General features: G+C 38.3%; 4 protein-coding genes across 5 annotated transcripts; 3 read left to right on the forward strand and 1 right to left on the reverse strand.

The window, feature by feature from the left end:
• The first annotated feature begins 2142 nt into the window (after positions 1–2142).
• On the forward strand, positions 2143–4264 carry LOC109538928 (pupal cuticle protein 20). The gene is made up of 6 exons (XM_019906370.2): positions 2143–2230; positions 2850–3141; positions 3193–3348; positions 3405–3566; positions 3637–3771; positions 3828–4264. The coding sequence occupies exons 1-6, from the start codon at positions 2222–2224 to the stop codon at positions 3968–3970; spliced, it is 897 nt and encodes a 298-aa protein (XP_019761929.2). The 5' UTR covers positions 2143–2221; the 3' UTR covers positions 3971–4264.
• Positions 4265–5761: 1497 nt separating this feature from the next.
• LOC109532774 (endocuticle structural glycoprotein SgAbd-2) lies at positions 5762–6653 on the forward strand. The gene is made up of 3 exons (XM_019897830.2): positions 5762–5857; positions 5927–6138; positions 6192–6653. Exons 1-3 carry the CDS (start codon positions 5852–5854, stop codon positions 6583–6585), a joined length of 612 nt encoding a protein of 203 aa, XP_019753389.1. The 5' UTR covers positions 5762–5851; the 3' UTR covers positions 6586–6653.
• Positions 6654–11325: 4672 nt separating this feature from the next.
• On the reverse strand, positions 11326–12595 carry LOC109538867 (cuticle protein 3). 2 transcript variants are annotated; one of them, XM_019906290.1, is made up of 3 exons: positions 12539–12595; positions 11945–12162; positions 11326–11883 (listed from the first exon to the last, which is right to left on the reverse strand). In XM_019906290.1, the coding sequence occupies exons 1-3, from the start codon at positions 12542–12544 to the stop codon at positions 11415–11417; spliced, it is 693 nt and encodes a 230-aa protein (XP_019761849.1). In that variant the 5' UTR covers positions 12545–12595; the 3' UTR covers positions 11326–11414. The 2 variants fall into 2 exon arrangements, with proteins under 2 accessions (XP_019761849.1, XP_019761850.1); XM_019906291.2 differs by having other exon boundaries at positions 11945–12156; positions 12539–12586.
• Positions 12596–12756: 161 nt separating this feature from the next.
• On the forward strand, positions 12757–13848 carry LOC109538869 (endocuticle structural glycoprotein SgAbd-2). Its single transcript, XM_019906292.2, has 3 exons — positions 12757–13105; positions 13165–13379; positions 13442–13848. Exons 1-3 carry the CDS (start codon positions 13097–13099, stop codon positions 13800–13802), a joined length of 585 nt encoding a protein of 194 aa, XP_019761851.1. The 5' UTR covers positions 12757–13096; the 3' UTR covers positions 13803–13848.
• Positions 13849–18509: the final 4661 nt, after the last annotated feature.

An 18509-nucleotide genomic window follows, 5' to 3' on the forward strand; every position in this document is an offset into this window, starting at 1 on the left:
AAAAAAAATTGTATCAGTGTAATGTTTGCCATAACTACTTTCTATATATCAACATTTAAAAAAAAAGTGAAAACACGCTATTGCCATGAGAACCGAACTTCGCATATGGAAACTAAATGGAACTTTACTAATATCAAATGGAAAATGTTGTTTCCATTCAAAATTGCACATAGTTTGTTTCTACTTCATCAAAGATAAACAGCACCCAAAAAATATATTGTCGTGAGAAGTCTAATTGAAACTAATAAAATATAAAAAAATAGAGAAGAATTGCATATAAAACCCATAACTAAACGAATAATAGTGCAGACCATTAGACATAGGAGTTGAGAAGTTCGGATTCAAAATAAATGTGTCGCGCATTTCATAGTCAAGTATCGAAACAAGAATTTTCCTTTATTCTAACAGGGCAGGTGAAGACATTATCTGTACTTTCAACTCCAAAGACATAAATATTCCTGTGAGATTCCTGCTGCATCAAATGAATTGTATAGATCTATAGTACGTCTATATTCCGATGATAATACGATACGGTTCATTGCATTAACCTTTCAGATACCTGAAAATCGGTTATATGTAATTTATGAACAGAAAGCGATGCGTGCATTACGATGTCTTGCAGTAATTAATGATGCTTTCCATCAACCGCCGAAAATAATCGAAACTACTATCGCGTTCTGCAACAGGTTTAATTGCCAGCTTCAACACTTCCTTTAATTCAAATTCACATTTTTCTCGCTTTGGTTTTGTATGGATTACAATCGGCACTTCGGCAATATAGAATGTTTGAGCATTTTAGCCGACAATCGAAACCTATTCGTCATATAAACAATGTAACATTATGTCAACGCTTTATTTATGTATTATTATAACCTTTAGCGATGACAAGTAGACATTTAATTAGAATTGCTCAACAAATAGTTTGAAGGTGTTATAATTGCGGCAAATGCCAAATTAGGATATTGCGGTGATTTATTGTATTTTCCAAATTGCAGAAATGTAATGGGATAAATCAAATGAAGTACTCTTAACAGGCATGATAAATTTGAGGTTTAATTGGGATACCAAGAAACACGCGATTTTAACTGCACTGTTTTATTGTTCACTTTTGTGTTGATCTTTTATTTGATGATAGACAATAGTTATTGCTTGGCGCGACTTTAACTTCAGCTTCACAGCAACTGATGTGGTTGGCAGAAAGTTTATATTTCTCTTGTTTAGAGTATGAAAATTCGATGTCGCCTGCAAGAAAAATATTTTCTAACCACACAGGCCCGTAACTCACCCAAAAAGTAAAAAAAAAGTTAGAAATATGAAAACTGGAACGTTAAATAAATATTTTTGGCTTACTCTTCTAATCATTTGTACTGCAAAGGAAGCCAATGCAATATTTTTGTGTAAACACTAGCCTGGAAACCAACATCGCAATGCGGGAAAGTTTAATTGTTTCTCCAACTTTAATGTAATTTATGGACTGTTTTAGTAGGGATTTGTTTCAAATATATTTATGCAAAATTGTAATAGAAATTCTAAATAAAGAGTTGATCAAAAGTTGACATCTTTCTTGATGATGATTTGTCAAGAAACGAAAACGCCAGACCACACATTTGTGATGCAAACATGGCATTCTCCTATAATAGTTGAAGACTGTAACTTTTCAGCTCTGGAGTCAGTTTTTTTGAAGAAAACATTAACTAAAAATAGAAAATATACACAAAAGTATGGCACAATATTTTCCTAAAAAACTAGAAAATAAGCGGTCTTTTTTTTAATTAATATATGGTGAAAACGCTGACGTCTTCGACTAGGTATATTTTCGAAATCTGCTGAATTCAGGTGGCTTATAATTATCGAATACATAATGAAGGTGTAAAAAAATCGAAGTAACATCATCACGAATATTATGGAAAAAATATGTAGCAAAAACATGTTTTAAAGTAAACCACTTAAGGTTTGGAGGCCAGCATAGGTCACGGAATGTTCGATCGGTTACCTTAAAAGGCAGATGAAGATGACTTGGGTTCCAGCAAAAATAATTAGTGCAACATAATACATAAAAGCGCCCCAGGCAAATATGATTGCAAATAAGTGGTTTGGAGCTGGATGAATAGATGAATCTTCAGTTTTTAGTGGGGGCGGGCATTTTAGCGTTATATAAGACAATACTTGGGGAAGATGCATCACACTCGTGTAAGTGCAACTTAAGTGCACTATAGCCAAAATGAAGCAAGTAAGAAACTGTCTTTTTATTTATTTTTTAATTTGCTTTTGAAAATTTCACGTGCGGTGTTAGTAGTGTGGCTGGTCAGTTCCAGCAAAATTCCATCAAAGTTTAGTGCGCAAGTGAATGTCAAGTTCAGGCCTGCAGTGCAATTTTGCGGGAATGTTTCGGCAAAAAGTCCGATTTCATACTGTTTGCCCATTAATTGGCGATATTTAGCACCTTTTAACGCATTTTGAAACTAAGCAATTAACGAATATGCAGGGGTCAATTGATATCTTCGCTAGGATTTTCTAATGTTGCTGCAAGACACAGTCAGCATGTGTAAATTCGTTAAGTGCAGTTTGTCTCCTTTCATTTGCAACCCATATTACTTACTTGACAACCCAATAAGCAAATAATTACTGTTATTTAATATTTATTTAATTGCCATGTTGGGCGCTGTGCTTGTTACCAGTTGCCAGTGAAATTAGCGAGTTTTGTGTGCTAACAAAACGTGCCGATTTCCACACAAAACTAAAAATCTTTTGATAATCCAAAACTTGTCTGCAGAAAGAGTAGAAGTTCAGCTAAATTAGAAATCGTGTCGTGCTAGTCTTTCGCCTACAAACATTTGCAAAACTTTCAGGTAATTCTTCCACTGGCCCTCTTTGGCGTCTGCATGTGCGCTCGCCTGGACAACACTCAGTATCTTCCCCCTTCTCAGCGCCCTGCAGGTGGAATTAGACCAGGAGCGGGTGGATTCGGTGCAGGAGGTGCTGGCGGTGCTCCAGCCTTTGGAGGTGCCGCAAGGCCATCTGGAGGTTTTGCAGGTCCTTCGGCAGGCGCCCCTGCCTTCGGTGGGGCCCCGGCTGGAGGAGCTGGAGGTTACAGTGGAGGAGGAGCTGGCGGAGCTGGTGGCGCTGGTGCATACAGTGGAGGTATTCTCGTCGCCAACTCCCAAATGTACATTTCATTTAACTGGCCTGCAGGTGGAGGCCGGGCCGGAGCTGGCTCAGAAATCCCCATCATCCGTTACGAGAACGTGAACAATGGAGATGGAACTTATCAATATCTGTATGAGACTGGCAATGGAATCAACGCTCAAGAGCAAGGAGATGGTCGAGGAGATGGCACTCAAGCTCAAGGTACAAAGCGGCCTTTCTGAGCTCAATTACAGCTCGAACTGTGCTTGCCTTTCCAGGATCATTCTCCTACACTGCTCCCGATGGCCAGCAGATCCAGATCCAATACACTGCAGATGCAAACGGCTTCAACCCTCAAGGCGCCCATATTCCTACTCCACCACCAATTCCTCCAGAGATTCAGAGGTCTATTGAGCAGAACTTGGCTGATGAAGCCAGAGGTTAGTTATCTGTCTCGTGTCCTACTGTTTAAAGGGGAATTTTACTTGAAATAATACGGATGTTACATAGGTATAGTCGACGATGGAGCTTACAAGCCAGGTCCAGATGAAGGAGGAGCAGGAGGATACAGCGGCGGAGGCTACAGTGGAGGCGCTGGCGGAAGCTTCCCAGGAGCTGGTGGAGTAGGTGGAGGTTTTGGTGCAGGTGATAATATCAAAAACCTGCTAATTAAGGTGCCTTATAACACGATCATGTTGCAGGCAAAACTGCTTCTTTCGGAGGCGGACAAGCTCCGGCAGGAGCATTCAGACCATCGGGCGGTGCTGGAGGTTTCAGACCACAAGGAGGAGTTGGAGGGTTGGGATCCGGGCAAGCTGCTGGCGGTGCCGGATACAGATATTAAATTTCGTAGAAGCGACTTTTAAACAAAATTTACCAGCGAACATTCAATGCATTGTAAATGCATCTTCTGTATTCTCTTCACATTTCAACTCGCTGATGAATTTTGTCGCAAAAAGCGCCCATTGACCAGTATTATGTTGTTTTCATTTTAATTCACTGTACACCAATGTGTTACGATGTTGCATGCCATAATTGTAGGAAAAATGTTGAGCAAATTTGAAAAGTTAATCTATATATGTATGCTTTGTATATAATAATTGTAGGTGAAAATAAATTGTGCATAGTTTCTGATAAACATTGCGTATTAATTAAAGTCAGAACAACGTGTTTTTGTGATCAATTTACTCGCATACGGAGGGATTTAGCAAATTGAATGAGGCGAAAACTTGAGACCCGATAAGAACAATCTCACCGTCTACTGTTTAAGAACTGCAAGTTCAATTTCAACCAACTAAATCTTATTTCAAGAGCGTTTTAAGGTAATTTTTGTTAGACGCTTTTTTGCAGCAGGATGTGAAAATTGTAATCCCATTTATTTTGCTTTCCCTGTTTACAACCCGTTCCGAAATTGGAGACAATTCTAGACGTACTCAACTTCAAAATGATGCGAGAGAATTAAATGTTGTTAAGGCTTTTAATACAGACTGTCTGAAATGACTGATCCAAGGGAAAATTTTATTTCCATTAGTGATATTCAGACGAACAAAAAGATGCAGAAGCAATTTTAAACGAATGAAAATATACCTTTTCGCTGAGAATCTACAATAGCAAATGAAATTCATTCCTGGGTTTCAGTCATTTATTGTCTCTATTTATCAATCAAAATACGTTTCGGTGTATTCTTCCAACATCATCAGTTTTTATGTGTAGCGTTGTTGCTGCTTTAAGCCTTGGCATGCATTTTTTGCAGATAAAAATGAAAAAAATGAAACACAGTCAGGAAAGTATATACAATCTACAATAGCTCAACCATCTTAGACTTGTGAAACTAGCGGACATCCGGAAGTAATTATCGATTTATTTCGTAAAAAAACGGTAAAACGTAAATTATCTTGGCTTCAGTAGCATTGAGGGTTTAGTGGCAGTCCATGAGATTAGGTGAACGTACCATTGTCTCAAGCTTATGCGCATTTTACTCAAAAGTACCTATACATGACCCATGTGAATGAACTTAACACAAACTTGTAATCTTACAGTACAAGTTAATGCTTATAGAGCAATTGAAACTAATTTCACACAGTAAAACCAAGAACTGTTTCTGTTGAACAAACAATCTAAAAATCCCAATGAAATCTACTCTCAAACCAAGGTTCCAAATATGCGCGGTGGATAGAATTATTAACTTTATTCCAGCTGAATTATCCTTGAATGTTGGCCCAAGTTTTGTCAAAAGAAATTTTTGGTTTTTGGCAAATTGTTCCGTATTCATATTCCGTAAAATTTTGCTAGCAATATCAAATAACAGTAAGTTTCATGGCACCAACTTGTAAAACATTCCCCAAATACCCGCAGAATTTTCAACAGGAAAACATGTATTACTTTCAAGGACTTACTAAAATCGAAATAACCGCAAACAGAAACAAATAATATTGTTATCTTGGTTTCGCCGTTCATACTCCAATGCGTGAGCTCTTACTTTGCATAAAAAAATGATCTTCTGCATAGACAGAACAATGGTACCATCGAAATGAGAAGATCAAGATCATTTGCAGTGACCGTGATCATTTTGGTGGATCCTTTACGATCTATCTGACATTTTTGGGAATCATCATCGGCAGGTGGGGTGCAATAAGTATAAAACTGCTGTTGGGAAAATACGAATTCACAACATCCTCCTGATCTCCACTTGAATACTTGGTGCTATAGTTCTAAAGGCTTCAAGATGAGGGTGAGTGATTGAGTTTAAAACTCGCCAAAATATTAGTTTGGAAACTGACCAAATTTTGCCCCTTTGTAGGTTTCCATTTTAGCATTCATCTTAGGATTCATCGCCTACGCATATGCAGGAAGTCTATACCTTCCTCCCTTCCGAAGCTCTTCGTCGGGAGGATCAATTGGGGGACCACAACCAAACGGAGGCTTTGGCGCCCAAACATACTCCTCCAATAGTGCCAAGCAAATCCCTATTCTCACTTACAACGCTGACAACAGCGGCGAAGGCTCTTACAGGTAGCTCAAGATAACATATAAAAACTCAATAAATCAGCAACAAATTCCAACAGATACAACTACGAAACTGGCAACAGCATCACCGCAGAAGAACAAGGAGAAGCCAGAGGCGATGGCACTAAAGCTCATGGATCCTACTCGTATATTTCTCCTGAAGGCGAACACATCTCCATTACTTACACAGCTGATGAGAATGGATTTGTTGCGCAAGGATCCCACATTCCAACTCCGCCCCCAATTCCAGAAGCCATCTTGAAATCTCTGCAGGAAAATGCTGCAGCTGAAGCTAGAGGAGTTGTTGACGATGGCCAATACCGCGGAGAAGGATTAAGCGAAGGACAATACAGAGGAGAAGGCCAAGGATCTTCATTCAGGAGGCCCAATGGAGGATCTGGAGGAACTGGGGGATCGGGAGGTTATGCCGCAAACGGCGGCTATAGATATTGATCGGTTTTTTAACGGAGTGTGTCTATTTAATCTTCAGCAAATGCTAAAATACAAGTGATCAAGTTGAATTCGTTGGCTGTTGTTTTTTGCTTTAACTAAGGCGCAAGGGAGTATTAAAGGTCTAGAAACCTCCATCATCCAATGCGAGTTGTCTAACCCGACACGTTGTGGATGTGGTTTTATTGAATATTCCGGCTTCTGGAAACTTCCAGGCTTCGTTAGAAAAATGCCTGCATTTCTTCGTAAGAATCCTTAAAGCCAATATGCTCCTGCTGCTTCTAGTGTTCTTTCCCCATTTCCCATCGAAGCGCTGCGGGAGATTTTAAAGGGTCTTAAGACACATCAATCAGCGGTTATTTAGATTTCAGTTTATTAAATATTTTTCTGCTGCAGAAACATTTACAAGCAATGATTTTTCTTAAATATTTTTGATTGATCGTTGATTAAACTTTTCAGTTGCATCTTTTAATGTGATACACTGCTTCAATCCTGTAAATAGTACATAGTTAGTCATATATATTTTTCATATGTTTGTCAGCTTCCAAATCGAAATCTATATCCAACTATGAACAATTGCATCATTTTAGAAATCATTAAAAGAACAGTCAGTCGTAAAATAGCACAACAATAAATAAGAACATCTTTTGACATGTAGTCCTACATAATATATATTTGTTGCGAGTAGTGGGTCATTTTTTGAAGCGCTTCGTGACACGAATACACTTCCCACTAATAATTACCAAACAAAAATCTACACATAAAGGTAAGGTTTCACAACCAAACCAAGAAACAATTTAATAAAGATTGCGTTTAATTGCCTCGAGTTCAGTTGGTAACGTTTTTGTTGAAGATTGTCTATTGATCAAGTGCAGAGCTCGTTTAGAATTTCGGATGGTTGGAAACGTTTGTGCTTAAGTGCCTAAGCGAATGGCGTTGCTGAATGAATGGAAGAACAAAATTCGATTTGTCCTACTTAAACTTAAAGTAAAAAACACTTGCAATAATAGTTGACTTGACTCGAAAGTCAAAATCCACCTGGATAAGTGTTCCTCATAAACGCAAAGAGAAACTAAAGTTCAGAAAGTGTTGCTCAAACCATACAATATTTTACTTCAACTGTTCAGCAGTTTCAAGAACTTCGCAGACAAAATTTTAGTAAAATCTGAGGACCTTTCGATTTTTTAGAGGCGCCCGAGTATGAACTGGCAAAATAAGCGCTAAAGAAACTTGCAGACTCACGTTTAAAAAATTTCCCACTTCGGTCTAAGAGCAGCAGATTTTTTTTATTTCTAGTACGGACTACAGGAAGCATTCAGCTCTATGCATCAGAAGTTTGAGTGAAATCTGAGGACTTGCTGATTTTTTAGAGCCGCCCGAGTATGAACTGGCAAAATATGCGCTGAAGACACTTGCACCACTCACGTTTAAAAAATTTCCCACTTCTGTCTGAGTGCAGCAGATTTTTTTTATTTCTAGTACGGACTACAGGAAGCATTCAGCTCTATGCATCAGAAGTTTGAGTAAAATCTGAGGACTTGCTGATTTTTTAGAGCCGGCAGAGTATGAACTGGCAAAACAAGCGCTGAAGACACTTGCACACTCACGTTTAAAAAATAGCCCACTTCTGTCTGAGTGCAGCAGATTTTTTTTATTTCTAGTACGGACTACAGGAAGCATTCAGCTCTATGCATCAGAAGCTTGAGTAAAATCTGAGGACTTGCTGATTTTTTAGAGCCGGCCGAGTATGAATTGGCAAAATAAGCGCTGAAGACACTTGCACACTCACATTTAAAAAATTGCCCATTTCTGTCTAAGTGCACCAGATTTTTTTAATTTTTAGTACGGACTGCAGAAAGCATTGAGCTCTATGCAGCAGAAGTTTGAGTAAAATCTGAGGACTTTCTGATTTTTTAGATCCGCCCGAGTATGAACTGGCAAAATAAGCGCTGAAGACACTTGCACACTCACGTTTAAAAAATAGCCCACTTCTGTCTGAGTGCAGCAGATTTTTTTTATCTCTAGTACGGACTACAGGAAGCATTCAGCTCTATGCATCAGAAGCTTGAGTAACATCTGAGGACTTGCTGATTTTTTAGAGCCGGCCGAGTATGAATTGGCAAAATAAGCGCTGAAGACACTTGCACACTCACATTTAAAAAATTGCCCATTTCTGTCTAAGTGCAGCAGATTTTTTTGATTTTTAGTACGGACTGCAGAAAGCATTCAGCTCTATGCAGCGGAAGATTGAGTAAGATCTGAGGACTTTCTGATTTTTTAGAGCCGCCCGAGTATGAACTGGCAAAATAAGCGCTGAAGACACTTACACACTCACGTTTAAAAAATAGCCCACTTCTGTCTGAGTGCAGCAGATTTTTTTAATTTCTAGTACGGACTACAGGAAGCATTCAGCTCTATGCAGCAGAATTTTGAGTAAAATCTGAGGACTTTCTGATTTTTTAGAGCCGCCCGAGTATGAACTGGCAAAATAAGCGCTGAAGACACTTGCAACACTCACCTTTAAAAAATTGCCCAGCTCTGTGTAACTGCAGCAGATTTTTTTAATTTTTGGTACGGACTACAGGAAGCATTCAGCTCTTCAGCTCTATGCAGCAGAGGTTTGAGTAAAATCGGAAGACTTTCTGATTTTTTAGAGCCGCCCGAGTATGAACTGGCAAAATAAGCGCTGAAGACACTTGCAACACTCACGTTTAAAAAATTGCCCAGCTCTGTCTAACTGCAGTAGATTTTTTTGATTTTTAGTACGGACTACAGGAAGCATTCAGCTCTACACAGCAGAAGTTTGAGTAAAATGTGAGGACCTTCTGATTTTTTAGAGCCGCCCGAGTATGAACTGGCAAAATAAGCGCTGAAGACACTTGCACACTCGCGTTTAAAAAATTGCCCATTTCTGTCTAAGTGCAGCAGATTTTTTTGATTTTTAGTACGGACTGCAGAAAGCATTCAGCTCTATGCAGCGGAAGCTTGAGTCAGATCTGAGGAATTTCTGATTTTTTAGAGCTGCCCGAGTATGAACTGGCAAAATACGCGCTGAAGAAACTTGCAGACTCACGTTTAAAAAATAGCCCACTTCTGTCTGAGTGCAGCAGATTTTTTTATTTCTAGTACGGACTACAGGAAGCATTCAGCTMTATGCATCAGAAGTTTGAGTAAAATCTGAGGACTTGCTGATTTTTTAGAGCCGGCCGAGTATGAACTGGCAAAATAAGCGCTGAAGACACTTGCACACTCACGTTTCAAAAATTGCCCATTTCTGTCTAAGTGCAGCAGATTTTTTTGATTTTTAGTGCGGACTGCAGAAAGCATTCAGCTCTATGCAGCGGAAGATTGAGTAAGATCTGAGGACTTTCTGATTTTTTAGAGCCGCCCGAGTATGAACTGGGAAAATAAGCGCTGAAGACACTTACACACTCACGTTTAAAAAATAGCCCACTTCTGTCTGAGTGCAGCAGATTTTTTTAATTTCTAGTACGGACTGCAGGAAGCATTTAGCTCTATGCATCAGAAGTTTGAGTAAAATCTGAGGACTTGCTGCTTCTTTAGAGCCGGCCGAGTATGAACTGGCAAAATAAGCGCTGAAGACACTTGCACACTCACGTTTAAAAATTTGCCAACTTCTGTCTAACTGCAGCAGATTTTTTTTATTTTTAGGACGGACTACAGGAAGCATTCAGCTCTATGCAGCAGAAGTTTGAGTAAAATCTGAGGACTTTCTGATTTTTTAGAGCCGCCCGAGTATGAACTAGCAAAATAAGCGCTGAAGACACTTGCACACTCGCGTTTAAAAAATTGCCCATTTCTGTCTAAGTGCACCAGATTTTTTTGATTTTTAGTACGGACTGCAGAAAGCATTGAGCTCTATGCAGCGGAAGATTTACTAAGATCTGAGGACTTTCTGATTTTTTAGAGCCGCCCGAGTATGAACTGAAAAAATAAGCTCTAAAGATACTTGCACACTCACGTTTAAAAAATTGCCAACTTCTGTCTAACTGCAGCACATTTTTTTTTATTTCTAGCACGGACTACAGGAAGCATTCAGCTCTATGCATCAGAAGTTTGAGTAACATCTGAGGACTTGCTGATTTTTTAGAGCCGGCCGAGTATGAACTGGCAAAATAAGCGCTCAAGACACTTGCAACACTCACGTTTAAAAAATTGCCCAGGTCTGTCTAACTGCAGCAGATTTTTTTGATTTTGAGTACGGACTACAGGAAGCATTCAGCTCTATGCAGCGGAGGTTTCAGTAAAATCGGAAGACTTTCTGATTTTTTAGGGCCGCCCGAGTATGAACTGGCAAAATAAGCGCTGAAGACACTTGCAACACTCACGTTTAAAAAATTGCCCAGCTCTGTCTAACTGCAGCAGATTTTTTTGATTTTTAGTACGGACTACAGGAAGCATTCAGCTCTACACGGCAGAAGTTTGAGTAAAATGTGAGGACCTCCTGATTTTTTAGAGCCGCCCGAGTATGAACTAGCAAAATAAGCGCTAAAGACACTTGCACACTCGCGTTTAAAAAATTGCCCACTCCTGTCTAACTGCAGCAGATTTTTTTCATTTTTAGTACGTACTGCAGGAAGCATTCAGCTCTATGCATCAGAGGTTTGAGTAAAATCGGAAGACTTTCTGATTTTTTAGAGCCTCCCGAGTAGGAACTGGCAAAATAAGCGCTGAAGACACTTGCAACACTCAGAAGATGTTCAGCAAGAAAAACACTATACATTTTTATAAGGCTTTTATTTTGCCATTGCCATCGATTTTTCTAATTCGTTCAATAAATATTAAATACACCAGCCCTTTACTACACTTAATTAATATCTGTAGCCTCCATTGGCCGCGTAGGGTCCAGAACTGGCTCCATTTGATCCAAAACTCCCAGAGCTGCCGGTATTCCTGCCAAATCCACCGACACTAGCAGCGTTTGAGCCGAAGCTTCCAGAGCCAGCAGTGTTTCTTGCAAATCCATCAGAGCCTTGACCTTCACCCTGGTACTGCCCTTCGTTCAAACCTTCGCCATGGTACTGGCCGTCGTCGAAGACGCCTCTAGCTTCAGCTGCAGCATTTTCCTGCAGAGATTTCAAGATTGCCTCTGGAATTGGCGGTGGAGTGGGAATGTGAGATCCTTGAGGAACAAAGCCATTTTCATCAGCAGTGTAAGTTACGGAAATATGTTGTCCATCTGGAGCTGTGTAAGAGTAAGAACCATGAGCTCTGGTGCCATCGCCACGGGCTTCTCCTTGCTCTTCAGCAGTTATACTGTTTCCCGTTTCATAGTTGTATCTATTTTGCGTCGAGAAACATCAGAATTTTTGCATTAAAAGCAAACTGGGGCAGGCCTCACCTGTAGGTTCCCTCTCCTTCGTTCTCAGCAGCAAATTTCAAGATGGGAATCTGCTTAGCGCCGCTAGAAGAAGGTCCGGCACCACGGAATGATGGGTTTGAGTTGGGGGGCAGGTATGAGTTGCTGGGACTTTGGCTTTGAGTGGGAGGAAGATAGGAGTTGTCCAAACGGGCGCAAGCAGCTACCCCGACGACTACAGCCAATAAAAGTACCTGAAACTGATTTATCGCATGAACTTGAACCCAGTAGACTTGCACTTAGAGTCCATGGGGTTTTCCTACCAGAGGGAAATAACGTGTTTGCTGCTACTTTAACGGGTTTCGAATTGAATTGGAATTTGTTTAATTTTCTGAAAACTGCGGATGTTTCCACCCATTTTTCCGGTTAAAAATGTACAATTTACAAGACGCTTGGGAGGTTGTCTCCAATTCAAAACCGTTGCACTCTTAACAACTTTACTCTGCTCAACCGGTTTATTTTAGGCATTTTACTTAATTTTTTTATACCTTTTCGCCCAAACCCTTTTACTTAATAATGAAGCAATAAAACAGTGACTGGTAATTTTTCACAAAGCAAGAATAGACGGTTTCTTACCTGCATTTTGAGTTGTGCTCTTCAATGTATCTCAACTAAAGCACTCAATGTTGTGATAAAATAATTTTTGTCAATTCCCCTTATATACGATTGCCAATTTTGCCTCACCTATCAGTGAATGAAGACCTGAAAAATGTCAGCTTCCCAAATCGATGGTCTGAATTCATGAAGGTCATGGTCCACGCTCTTGTTCTTCTTTCATTTGGTTAATTTCTTCCTAGGCAGGCGACTGCCGTAAGAAATGTATTATCAAGACGTTTTTTTTTGGACTATTGCCTTTAGACTTTGACTCGAAAATTCGCCGATGAGTGATGATTTTGGACAATTGAACACACACTGCATAGAATTTGCAATCAATAGCAGGAAGATCAAGTTCGTTAGCAACATCCTTGCTCATATAGGGATCCAACCCAAAGTGTGACATTTCTTGTGTGTCTTCTTCGGAACTAACAATGGGGACTCCACAGTATAAAAAGTGTGCACAAGCAACTTATATCATTAATTAGTGATTTGAGTTCAGTTTAGTGAGATCGAGCCGGAGAAAAACTGCCTGCCAACATGTTCAAGGTAAGAAATTACAAACTCAGCTAATTACAGTAAAATCCAGCACACATGGTACTTTGCAGGTCGCTGTCTTCATTTCCCTGCTGGCTGCAGCCAGCTGCAGCCCAGTGGATGCAACATATATTCCTTCAGGGCAAAGCGACGTTGGATCGGGAGCTCGCAGCACTTTTTCCCCATCTCTCAGTGGCCTAAATGCAGGAACTGATGCCACACCCAAACCTAAACCGATTGCAGTCCTAAAATCTTCCCTGGAAAACACCGGCGATGGCACCTACAGGTACCTGCTGCAAAAACCTGCAGCAATTATATTCAAATTTAACATGGATTTTCCATCATCAGCTACAACTATGAATCTGCCAACGGAATCGTGTCTGAAGAAGCAGGCGATGTGCGTGGCGACGGCACCAAAGCGCATGGCTCTTATTCCTTCACTTTGCCTGATGGTCAGCACGTTTCAGTCAGCTACACAGCTGATGAAAACGGGTTTGTTGCACAAGGTTCCCATATACCAGACATTCCAGAAGCTATCCAGAAAGCTTTGGAAGCCAACGCGGCTGCTGAAGCTAGAGGAGTTTTCGATGATGGCCAGTGGCATGGTGAAGGATTGGAAGAGAGCCAATATAAGGAGGAAATAGGATCTGCAGTTGGTGCTGGCAGTGTCATCAGCGCCAAGTCAGCAGGGCAAGGATACACTTATTAACAATGTTTGATCGCCTCTATGTCTGAATAAATCCCAGTTTTGGAAATGTTGAGTTTTTATCTGCAGTTTAGAGCACCCAGTCGGAAGTACACCACTGCCTTTCCGACTTGAGCTAAAAAATGTATCAGACATTCTGCTCTCGAAAGTTTCTTTTCCATATTTCCTCAGCCATTATAATTAAGCTATTTTGGTTTTGTTTTGTTCTGATTTATCAGGAATGTATATTGTAAAATTAGCAGAAATTTGAATAATGCACTGATAACGTGAAAGCGTGAATCAATTGGTAAGGGAAGTTTTGTTCGTTGTCTTCCTGAAAATATCGATCGACTTCAAGCGACTAGTGAAACCGTTTGAATGAAGACATTTTCCCATTGTGCAATACGCTTAGATTATTTCCATTTCCCTGATCGCACTTACATTCACAGCCACACGTAAGAGTCAAACATACCAATTTACCAGATTTTCCCATCTGTGTTTAGAAACTACTGGTTCTTGTGCAAAAAGTATATTTTTCTTTGTTGCAGTTTCAAAAATCGTAGTCAATTGTGCGGAAAACTGACCGTCAACTTTACCAGTTCTTGTTCCAAGTGGCTTAATGGTGGCAACCCCAAGAAATGTGCAATTACTTGGAATCATAACATTGCCAGTATAATTGATGATATGAGAAATTACATTTTTAAAATTAATTTAATTAAGGTCGAAACATGAAGGCAATTAAAAGAGTATTCATTTGCATGTTAAAAGTTCACAGATACCAAAGGTGGGTGTAATTGTGCTCAGCAATTTAAAAAAACTGCTCCTGAAGCAAGGTGATGGTCCATTAATCTCAAAGACATTTCCATGTTCAACTAATCGAAATAATTTAATTTAGCTCACATACAAATCAATTAAATTGAGGAAGCTTTCAAAATCCTCCATTAATAACAAGTGTAAAAGTGGACCAATTTAGCAGTAACCTTCAAGAAACCTAGCATTAAATATCAACTATTAAAAATTCTTCTCCCAGGCAAATCAGAATTTGGGATCATCCTTCGAAAATCGTCAAGGTAGCCTCTTCATTGTATGAAAAAATCGCCTGGGATCGGCTCGAATTTGACATGAAGAAATAGTATTTTGATGTATGATTGGATTAGTGGTCGATAGTTTAATGGTTATTGGAAATTTCATGGGAATTTTGGCAAATTGCTCCTCACTGCAAGGTCATATTTGATAACTCCGCATTCTGAAACAATAGCGCACAAACTAACCCTGTTTCGTCGCATAAATTAACGTATTTGAATCTTTACTAATTGTAAATATTATGGCGATTTGAAGATTCGATACGCTTACATCTACAGACTTCTCGCGTAACCTCTAGGTAAATAAACTAGTTAACTTATTACGTGCGTTCTCATTTTACTTTCTCATAGATCACGATCGGTACGAGGATTAAGCACGAAAGTTACTTTAACATGTTTTAGATGAAATTCCTGTTATAATAATCGGCGAAATTGAAAATGATCATGGAATATGACAACATTGAAAGCAAAAAGCAGTTTTAGTGCTAATATCGTTTGCGAAACCCCCCGTTAAACCTTTATGGTTTATATCTTCAAAATGCAGTAAAACAGACGTTGATGCCGCAATTTCAAGGTGCTCATAATTCACTTTGCACATCGAAAGTGTATTGAGATTATATGACTGTTATTAGGAATCAGACTCTCCCAATTTGGGGTCTTTTAATGAATTATAAATGTTATTACAAGCAATAATATATCAATCCAACAAGGCCGGATCCAGCTTTCAAGTCCGAGGGGTTCATGTAGTAGAAATTCAGTCTTTTGTTAAAATTTTGGCTTTGAAAGACTTAAAAAATCAGGAAGAAGATAGAAGAATAAAAAGTCAGAAATCATAAGTGTTCATATTTATTTATTTTACGTCCTAATGCCTTTTGCAAAACATTCTCATATATGATTTTTAACATACATACTACTGTAAAACACAAGGTCACCAAACAGTCATTAAACAGACAAAAAACTATAGAACAATTAGAAAATAGAAACCTGAAATAAATGAATGCCTAATTTTCAACTCACTAAGTGCTACTGTTAAGATTGTGTATAAATTCATGTGGGGTCTTTGCATTTGAAGTTTTACCACAATTTTTGATTGATGTACAGCAATTTAAATTAATTAATTCTTATCTAACATCTTATCTTTCATCACAAAGTGATGAAATGAAAACATGTTAAAACTACAAATTTTGATTATTCTATAATATTATTATATATTTTTTATTTTCTGTATGCAGGTAGTGACGTCTTATCAGCTTATCCGCTTTCATCGATTCACTTAAAATAGCTCAGTTACGAATAAGGAAATTTGAGTGTAAATCACTTGCATTAGGGCTTCATTTATTAAATAATGCTAAAAAAAGAAATGTATTACAATCCGAAAAACTCAAAATAAATGTTTTTATTATTTATTATTTTAGATATTGACTGTTTCATTGAAATATGACTACTTGACGGTGGGTCTACACCTTCACGTACCACATTCTCAAACGTTTTGCGTATTTTTTGCATGCACAGTTTGATAGAGATCAACAGATGTGATCTATCAAACTCCCCACATTCCAGTATTGCTTACTTTCCTGAAACAAGATTGCATTGATTTTTAGCTTTCTATCAGCCAAAAATTGAATTGAACTATTTTTTTGATATTTTGCGGTTGCATGCATTTTGTAATATGTTTCTAATGGCATAAATGTGGCATACGAAATCCTTTTGTCAGCACAAATCGGCCAGATTAGCCAAACTAGATGGAAGAACTGTGAGCTCTTAAGCAGAATAACGCAAAATACGTTGAGTGAAACCATTTCTATGTTATAAGATTACAAACGTGCAACGCTAAAAATCGCACATTTAAACACCAACATAATTTGCACGGTAAATACCAAATGCTTTCTTTCCTGCGGCATTTAGCAAACCTATTATAGAAAAACGATAATTGCACAATTCAATGTATTTCTTCTTCAAGAATACCCATTTTCGATAAACTCGATTGAAACCATAACGAGCGAAAACTATCCCAAAATCAATAACTTTTCCAAAACTTTGTGCTTATGCAACTTTCGTCAGTTGCCGACCGTTGAAAGTGTAGTCAACGTGCAAACTGACTGACCCTTCTTCACTAACTGAAGAGATTGAGTTGCACCTGAACAACTTTCTTCATTAGTCCTTGTACAGTCAGATTGAAAATAAATGTAATCCCATTATCTTAAATCGGATCGTCCATAAGCAGTACCATCTAAATGGGGCCGTGGGGTATCTGTATTACATACAATTGGGTATTCCATAGATCGATCATCTGGTCCTCTCTCTCAAGCCCACCAAACCGCATAGAAATGGAAGATGCATCATTAATGGTGTTATGTGTATCTTCTGTTGCAATGCCCGCTGTGAGATTAATATTGAGGGGGGCGGTTTCTGCTGTATAAAAATCAATTGCCAAAAATTCGTATCATCACAAAGTGCAGTGTTCTATCATTGACAACATGAGACAAGTAAGCATATAAAGTGAATGGTGGTGGATTTTAGCGTAAAATTCTAACTAAGTCTGAGTGTTAAAGGTAGCAATTTCAATTAGAGATCATTGACGTGGTAGATGAATATTTAATAATAAATTCGCTAAACAAGTTGCCAAAATTGGTTCTTTCCTGGCCCCAAGTCTATGAGGACGTTTTTCTTAACATTTTCATTCATTCAGGCCCCAAGGTTTTAAATGGTTTTTGATTATTCCCAAGTTTTCACTCAAAGCAAATTTTCGAATTGTGCATTTGCAGTTTCTTATTCAATTTCACTCTTGTCTGGTTTCTTCTATTTTTAACAGTTCTTGATTAAGTTTAACTCCCACTTTTCTTGACTTTTTCCTTTAAATGCGCTGCCACTTTCTGCACCTTTTGCTATTGATGTTAAGCTGATCCTATTTTATTCTTCTTGTCGCTAATTTCCTTTGGGCATTTTGAGTCTACACTGCTTTAAATTAAATTGAATTACCTTTTTCATTATTTGCTTACTTCGTTTTTATTTAAAAACTCATTATAAAACCTGAGACTATTTTATACACACATTGATATGAAAATTTATTAATATTTCTATATTGCTCTTTTTTTTAGAACCTTCTTTTTGGGTATTTCGCCTCAAAAATTTTTGTCTTTAAAAAAGACAGAATTTCCTCACGTCCTTTAATACAGATTGATAAATAGTGCTCCTGTTTCGCAATAAGAACGAATTATTTATCAAAAAGTAATCAAGAACTCTCACCTAGAGGGTATCCTGCAACACACTTAGGCTCAAGCTGTAAGAGAAAATTCCAATTAGTAGAGAAATTAATTTGAAAAATTACCTTGACGTTTCGATAGCTATTTTCTGCTATCGTTATCAAAAGAACCTAAATGAACCTAAAAAAGAGAGTATGTTAATAAATTGTGTAACAATAGTAGGATAAAACAGTATATGAAAATTCGCTCTGATAATTCGTCTGTGCAAATTTTAAAAAAATAAAGGTAATGTTAATTAATAATTTTTGGTGTAATTAATTTGGGTGTATGTTTCTCTGGTCTACTTCAGATTTTAGCATTGGGAACCATGTATGACTTAAATTAAATGAAAATGAAGCAACACAATTATTTTGATTTAGTAAAATTAGTGCACTTTCTTTAATTTT

The sequence above is a fragment of the Dendroctonus ponderosae genome, unplaced genomic scaffold (genome assembly GCF_020466585.1).
Source record: "Dendroctonus ponderosae isolate FM_Combo_2020 unplaced genomic scaffold, Dpon_F_20191213v2 Dpon_F_20191213_9, whole genome shotgun sequence".
Lineage (NCBI taxonomy): Eukaryota > Metazoa > Arthropoda > Insecta > Coleoptera > Curculionidae > Dendroctonus > Dendroctonus ponderosae.

What these genes read in the sequence shown, in the direction of transcription:
- LOC109538869 (XM_019906292.2), top strand. An exon ending in ACCGGCGATGGCACCTACAG is followed by an intron (nt 13,380 to 13,441) that starts GTACCTGCTGCA and finishes TTCCATCATCAG; the next exon opens with CTACAACTATGAATCTGCCA.
- LOC109538867 (XM_019906290.1), bottom strand. An exon ending in GAAGGAGAGGGAACCTACAG is followed by an intron (nt 11,884 to 11,944) that starts GTGAGGCCTGCC and finishes GACGCAAAATAG; the next exon opens with ATACAACTATGAAACGGGAA.
- LOC109532774 (XM_019897830.2), top strand. An exon ending in AGCGGCGAAGGCTCTTACAG is followed by an intron (nt 6,139 to 6,191) that starts GTAGCTCAAGAT and finishes AAATTCCAACAG; the next exon opens with ATACAACTACGAAACTGGCA.
- LOC109538928 (XM_019906370.2), top strand. An exon ending in AGATGGCACTCAAGCTCAAG is followed by an intron (nt 3,349 to 3,404) that starts GTACAAAGCGGC and finishes TTGCCTTTCCAG; the next exon opens with GATCATTCTCCTACACTGCT. An exon ending in CTTGGCTGATGAAGCCAGAG is followed by an intron (nt 3,567 to 3,636) that starts GTTAGTTATCTG and finishes GATGTTACATAG; the next exon opens with GTATAGTCGACGATGGAGCT.